At 44.9% G+C, this 7,695-nt stretch overlaps 1 protein-coding gene across 1 annotated transcript; it reads left to right on the top strand.

Annotated features, from left to right (window-relative positions):
- The first annotated feature begins 934 nt into the window (after nucleotides 1-934).
- LOC144716551 (Protein kinase superfamily protein) lies at nucleotides 935-5,031 on the top strand. Its single transcript, XM_078591695.1, has 2 exons — nucleotides 935-2,245; nucleotides 4,310-5,031. The coding sequence occupies exons 1-2, from the start codon at nucleotides 1,798-1,800 to the stop codon at nucleotides 4,936-4,938; spliced, it is 1,077 nt and encodes a 358-aa protein (XP_078447821.1). The 5' UTR covers nucleotides 935-1,797; the 3' UTR covers nucleotides 4,939-5,031.
- The last annotated feature ends 2,664 nt before the right edge of the window (nucleotides 5,032-7,695 follow it).

The following is a 7,695-nucleotide window of genomic DNA, read 5'->3' as shown; positions in this document are numbered from 1 at the left end:
ATAGATCAGATTGATGACTGATTTGGAAATATTTCCATCCAGTCAAACATCCACTGGTATTGACGATGATAGATTGAACGAAACAGATGACGGTTCATCGTCTGCCCAATAACCAAAGTCAGGCCCCTGGGGCCCCTTTTAGTTGATCACCGACCTGTCATCCATGATCATAGTCAGTCCATCTTTGAGGTCAACATGTGCATACACATCTCCCAAATTGGTCCATTTCCACGCGCACAAACATAAAAATTATTAAATAGGTTTAAGGAAATTATACGACAAAAAAAATACTTGTATATTCTTGGATGCTTAGCAGCTGACAAAAATATGACTTGTATATCACTTTATTAAATTGTGAATTATCGTCATCCGTCATCCGTTGGTTGAGCCGTCCACTTCCTAGGAAAACGCGGTTCAACGCTTGGTCCAAGGCTAGGCCGGGCCCGGTCCGACCGGTCAGCTGGAGTTACACGCGTTCAACAAGGTGAATACTCTCCAACTACGTGGCGTAATCTGACCCGTTGATTTGCAGATGGACGGATCCGATATTCGTTAATCTTTTTCTGTCTCCTCCATCTTCATCTTTATATTTCTTTGACGATCTGGGCTGTTCATCGGGATATGAGCGGATTAGATTATGCCACGTGGGTCCCGACATTGCACGTCAACGCTTAAACTTCGAGTTCCTTCACATCTTCGTCTCGATTCCTCATCTGACGATCGCAACCGTCCATTTAAAGATCAACGGATTAGATTTTTGACACGTGTGCTGATATTAATCAAAAACTAGTTGCTCTTGCCTTTCCATCTTCCTCCCTTCTTCCCTCGCTGTTTTTCCCTCCTTTTCTCTCTACTTTCTCACTCTCTCCCTCCCTATTTATACATCTCGATCCTTTTCTCTCTCTCTCTCTCTCTCTCTCTCTCTCTCTCTCTCTCTCTCTCTCTCTCTCTCTCTCTCTCTCTCTCTCTCTTTCTTATCCTATTTTTGCCTATTCTTCTTCTTTCTGTCTCTTCTCCATCTTCTTTCTTCTTGATCTCTTCTCTCTATCTTCTCCTTCGTCCTTCTTCTTACTCTCTTCCCTCTCTCTTCTTCCTCTCTTCTTCTTCTTTTTCTCTCTGTCGCGTCTTCGTCTTGCTCTCCTCTCTCTCTGTTCTTCTTCTTCTTCTTTCTGTCTCTTCTTCTTACTCTCTCTCTCTCTTCTTCTTCTTACTCCCTCTCTCTTCTTCGTCGTCTTATTCTCTCTCTTTTACTCTCCTTGTTATTATCTCTCTCTCCTTCGTCTTCTTATTCTCTCTCTCCTCCCTCTTCTTCTTCTTCTCTCTCATCTTCTTTTTCAGTCTCGCTTTCTCTCTCCCTCTCTCTTCGTCTTCTTCTTCTCCTCCTCTCTCTCTCTCCATCTCTCTCTCTTCTTCTTCTTCTCCTCTCTCTCTCTCCATCTCTCTCTATTCTTCTTCTTCGCCTTCTCCCTCTCTCTCGTTTTTTCTCTCTCTATTCTTCTTCTTCGCCTTCTCCCTCTCTCTCTCTCTTTCGTTTTTTCTCTATCTCTCTCTTCTTCTTCTTGTTCTTTTCTCTCTCCGTCCCTCTCTATTCTTCTTCTTCGCCTTCTCCATCTCTCTCTCTTCTTCTTCTTGTTCTTTTCTCTTTCCGTCTCTCTCTATTCTTCTTCTTCGCCTTCTCCCTCTATCTCTCTGCTTTTTCTTCCTCTTTTTCTCTCTTTCCCTCTCTCTCTTCTTACTCTTCTTCGTCTTCTCTCTCTCTCTCCCCATGATGCGACCCACCTCGTTTTTCTCCGAGTGATGGTTGCGGCGGCGGCGCTATCGGCCGGCATAGCCGCGGGAGCTATTTTATCGGGCATAATTATGCTATCGATGTGTTGGCGAAGGCGCCACTGCAAGAAAGCCCAAAGAGAGAGAAGCGAGCCGGAGAAGGGCCAAATCACAGCGAGAGTCGCCGACGGGCCAGACTTCACCGAGGAAGAAGACGACGTCAATTCCGTGAAAAGGTTTACATGGGCTGAGATAGAGAGGATGACGGAGAATTTCTCCACGCCCGTCATCGGCGAAGGCGGCTACAGCAAAGTCTACCTCGCCCGGCTGCGCGGCGGCGCAGTCGTCGCCGTTAAGATCCACATCAACGGCGGAGGAAGCGTGCGCCTCCGCCGCGCCTTCACCAGAGAGTTGGATCTGCTCCGCCGGGTCCGTCATCCCCACGTCATCCGCATCATCGGCTTCTGCGACGATAGAGGTAAATCCTGTTATTAAGTCTGTTATTTGCGATAATTAAGCCTAACCCACGTCCCAAAATCCTGTTTTCTCTCTTTTGGAGTTTTGCGAGCTTCTGGGTCTGCTTCTATGGCAGACGATGGCGGTTAATCACCTATTAGTCTGTTATTTTGCAACAATCAAACCTAACCCACGTCCCAAAATCCTGTTTTCTCTCTTTTGGAGACTTGGCGAGCTTCTGGGTCTGCTTCTATGGCAGACGATAGAGGTTAATCCCGCTATTAGCCTGTTATTTTGCGATAAATAACCTTAACCCACTTCCCAAAATCCCGTTTTCTCGCTGTGGAGACTGAGGTAGCTTCTGATGGGTCTGCTTCTAAGGCAGATGATCCTTGTTAAGACCCTGATTAATCAGTTATTTTGGATAATTAGTCTTGACCCATGTCCCCAAAATCCTGTTTTCTGGCTTTAGAGGCTGAGCTAGCTTCTGATGGGTCTGCTTCTATGGCAGAAGATCGTAGTTTAGATCGTGATTAATCAGTTATTTCCGATTATTAACCCTAACCCACGTACCAAAATCCTGTTTTCTCGCTTTGGAGACTTGGCGAGCTTCTGGGTCTGCTTCTATGGCACGATAGAAGTTAATCCCGCTATTAGTCTGTTATTTGCGATAATTAACTCTAACCCACGTCCCCGAAATCCCGTTTCTCGCTTTGGAGGCTGAGCTAGCTTCTGATGGCTCTGCCTCTATGGCAGATGATCGTAGTTAAGACCCTAATTAAGCAGTTATTTCCGATAATCAATCCTAACCCACGTCCCCCAAATCTTGTTTTCTCGTTTTAGAGACTCAGCTAGCTTCTGATGGGTCTGCTTCCATGGCTGACGATCGCAGTTAAGACCGTGATTAATCAGTTATTCCTGATAATTAACCCTAGCCCACGTACCAAAAATCCGGTTTTCTCGCTTTGGAGACTGAACCAGCATCAGGAATCCGGGTCTGCGTCCATGTGATGTCAGACGGCCGAGGTAAAGACCACAATTATTCAATTATTTCCGATAATTCAACCCGGCCCGCTTCCCAAAATCCGGTTTTCTGGCTTTAGAGGCTGAACCAGCTTCTGGGTCTTCTTCCATGTCAGATGATCGTGGATAAGACCGCGAATATTCAATTGTTTTGGAAAATTAACGCTGACCCGCGTCCCAAAATCCCGTTTTTCTTTCTTTTGAGACTGAACCAGCTTCTCCCGGTCAACTTCCATGGTAGATGATCGTGGTTAGGACACCGCGAATATTCAATTTTTGTCCATAATTTACCCCGACCCGCGTTCCGAAGTCTCCCTTTTTTTCTTTCGTTGGAGACTGAAACAGCTTCTGCGTCTTCTTCCATGGCAGATCATCGGGGTTAAGACATCAAATAATCAACTATTTCCGATAACTATCCCCAACTCACATCCCAAATTTCTTTTTTTTTCCTCTTTGGAGACTGATCTAGCTTCTGGGTCTCCATCCATGGCTGGTTTCATGGTTTGGAACGCGAATAGTCAATTCTTTCGGATAATTAACCCCGACCCTTCCTAAAATCCCCTTTTCTTTTCTCTTTGGAGACTGAGCCAGCTTTCCTAGTCTTCTTCCATGGCAGATCATTGTGCTTAAGGCCTCAAATAATCAATTATTTTCAATAATAAACCCCACGTCCAAAAATCCCCTTTTTTCTCTCTGGAAACTGAGCCAGCTTCTGGGTCTTTTTCCATGGCCGAGTATCGTGGGTGAAACCGCAAATTCTTAACTATCCCAATAATTAACCCCGACCCAAGTTCCAAAATCCCTTTTTTCCGACTCTGGAGACTGAACCAGCTTCCAATAGTCTATCATGGTTAAGATCTCAAATATCATCTATTTCCAATAATTAACCCCGACCCCCGTCCCAAAATCCCAATTTTTTTCTCTCTCAGGAGACTGAACCAGCTTCCTATACTCTATCATGGTTAAGATCTCAAATTATCAACTATTTCCAATAATTAACCCCTACCCACGTCCCAAAATCCCATTTTTTTCTCTAGGGAGACTGAACCAGCTTGAATTGCAGAGGAAGGAGCTCTGGTGATGGAGTACGCGGCAAGGGGGACCCTCCACGAGAAGCTCCACCTCACGGACTCCCAGCAAGTCCTCTCCTGGTCTGCCAGAACGAGAATCGCCCTTCAAATCGCTCAAGTAGTCGATCATCTCCACAACGAATGCGGCCTCCCCATCATTCACTGCGATCTCAAGCCCTCAAACGTTCTCCTGGACGAGCAATTGAACGTGAAGCTCTGCGATTTCGGATCCGCCATGTCCGGCTTCGGACCTACGATTTCCGCCAATCCCAAGTCTGCCATGGAGGGCTCTCCCGGTTACGTAGACCCGCACTATATCCGAACCGGCGTTCTCTCCAAGAACTGCGACGTCTACAGCTTCGGCGTTCTTCTTCTCGAGCTGATCTCCGGCGTTGAAGTCTCAACAGCCGACAAGACGAAGCTGCTTGAAGAGGACTTAGTCGATTCGCGGCTACGCGGCGATTTCGACGGAGAAGAGACCGCGGCGATGTTGGTGTTGGCGCGGCGGTGTATGGCGGAGCAGCCCAGCTCGCGGCCGTCGATGGCGGAGATCGTGGGGGCGATCGGACGGCTGAGAACCGCGGAGGAGCTCGTGATCTCTGTTGAGAAAAGCGTGGTGTAATAGTGATTCTATGGTGGCTGACGAGTGAAGGGTGTAGCCTTGTAGAAAGTCCGTGGAAGTTGATATTGAAGCCCTATGCTCAGTGTTGGATAAGTCTACGGCTTTGTCAGAGTCCAGTTTGAAATCTAGAGAGAGAGGGAGAGAAACATGTAGGAAGAGTAGACACATGTTGAACAAGAACATGCAGAGAGATGTGCGTGAAGTGGGTATAAGAGAGGGCTCTGTGATTTTCAAGTTCGGTTGGTAGATACAAAAATAGATAGACAGTGAGAGAGAGAGAGCTCGTTAGACATATAAATAGATAGAGACAAATGTAGGGAGATAGATAAAGAGAGGGAGAGAACAGGAACGTGTAGAAAGAGAAAATTAGGTCTGGAACATGCAGGAAGAGAGGTAGATGGGGCCAAACTTTGATAGATTAGGGAACATAGTGAACGTGATAATGGAAAGAAGGAAAGAGTTTTTGGAACACAGAAGGAAGTATCTGTATGTAACATGTAGGAATAGAAGAGAGAGAGAGAGAGAGAGAGAGAGAGAGAGAGAGAGTGAACTGGAACAGGCCAAGCCGTCCAGGTCAAAGTCTCTAAGATGAATTTCTTCAAGAGATTAGCTCGCTTAAAACTTGCGAGAGAGAGAGAGAGAGAGAGAGAGAGAGAGAGAGAGAAGGATATTATTTCTGCGTAGGTCCAACAGATAAATAGTAGGTACGCATTGCGATCTGGGCCAATTGTTTTTACCCCGTCAGTTTCCATATTCTCCGCCCTACATTGGGAGTTGGCGAGAAGAGAGAGAAGGAAAAGAGGGGAGAGAAAGATGGCAGAGAGAGGGGAGAGAGAAAGAGAAGATGACCCTAGAGAGAGATAAGAGGAAGAGAGAGAAACCCTAGAGAGAGTGAGAGAGAAGAGGGAGAGAAAGAAACCCTAGAGAGAGTGAGAGAGAAGAGGGAGAGAGAGACCATAGAGAGTGTGAGAGAGAAGAGAGAAAGATGGCAGACTGAGAGAGGAGAGAGAAATAGAAGAAGAAGAAGAGAGAGAAACCCTAAAGAGTGCGAGAGAGCAATGTAGAGAGGGCTTTTAGGTTACAGGTCTGTCTTTACTGCAACAATCTCCGATAGGTGGTTGGAGCATTCAATAGAGGTTCTGGGCTTTTGCAGCTTAAGAAGATGGGTTCTTCTTCTTAGTTCTTAATATTATTACTCTTCTCCATCAATGTACACATCTACTTTTGCGCGATAGTGGGTCTTCCAGAGGGGAATACGGAGGCAGACTGGGAACGAGTGCATTAACTGATTCTATCAAACCATTCAAAGTTTTGATGGTAATCACGATGGGCATGTGAATGGAGCATATGAATAATGATGAACAAACGTGACATTTATCATCGCTTTCCGCACCTTTCTCTCTCTATCCCTCTCTCTAGCGTCGGCGGTGTTGAAAGCATAATACCATGCTCATAGTCATGGACCTCATGGTTACTTGCTTGACGGGACTCTCTCTTTCTCACACATCATGTGAGCCGTTTCCCTTCGTTTTGGGGATTTCTATCATCTCTCTCTCTCTTCATGTGAACCGTTTTCCCTTCTTTTTCAGGATTTCCATTATGTCTCTCTCTACTCTCTTCCTGTTTGCCTTCGGTATACGAGCCCCTTCTTCTATTTCAATATTCTTTTCTATCTTTACTGTGTCGCCTCTACGTAGCTATGCTGAACTATTGAGCATGGGCGAGTAAGTAGAGAGAGTAAGAGAGGCCCCTCTTTCTCATTGCTCCCGTACAGCTTATATCTTAGACTTCTTAGCCCATTTTGCTTATGCATACCCCTCTTTTATTCCTTTTCTCGTTGATTTAATGCAGTAATGAGAAAGGGAAGCCTGCCCTTCTACCGACGGTGTCCATACAAAGATATGATACGTTGGCTCTCAGACAAACAAATGTTTAAATACATAGATGCAAATATATAGGTATATAGGAAGATTGACAGATTGGTAGGTTCGTAGGTTGGTTAGTAGACGGATAGAAAGATCTAAATAAATAGATAGATAGAGGTATAAAGATAATGATTGATTTACCGAGAGATTTGATATAATCATATATAGAAGGTATTTATGTAGCTGCACTTCTGGCTGTTTTAACTGGGGATGTTTTAACTGCACTTCTGGCTCTTGTCTATGTATATCTCTCTTAAATATAATCATATATAGAAGGTATTTATGTAGCTATTTTCGGTATTAAATTCAGAGTAGAGCCCGGACAGTAGAATCATACCCAAAAACAGTCGAAAATACAGAGCTCCCTTGCATTCGACAACCCACCTTATAAACATTAAATGTGGAGTCTCTCGCTATCATTTATTCATAAAGAGATGCTACAAGTGACGTTACAATAGACCATGAATTCCCTCATTGCATTGGAAAAGGACTTGCGGCTTCCGTTTTCCCATTAATGCCATTCAATCTCGTGCACAAGGCCTATAAAGTCTACAATCAGTTTCAACCTACATTGCTTTTCATTTCAGGATAAACAATGGTAATTACAGTAAGTAATGGACTCTGACACTCTCGCATTATGTTCTCAACAACTAAGAGGCCAGAACACAACGTTTAGGAAATCTGTCTCTTTCCGCAATGAATTCCTCATACAAGAGATAGACGAGAGTCCTTCACAAGGTGATCGTTTTGCCACATAAAAAAAAACATTTAAGAGGACTTCACATGATACGTTTGTGCTTCATTCTTCCTCTCAAGACCAGCGTGACCCTCT

The sequence above is a fragment of the Wolffia australiana genome, chromosome 2 (genome assembly GCF_029677425.1).
Source record: "Wolffia australiana isolate 7733 chromosome 2, ASM2967742v1".
Taxonomy (NCBI): Eukaryota; Viridiplantae; Streptophyta; class Magnoliopsida; order Alismatales; family Araceae; genus Wolffia; species Wolffia australiana.
The sequence above is the reverse complement of the archived record's forward strand: the minus strand, read 5'-3'. Positions and strand labels throughout refer to the sequence as shown.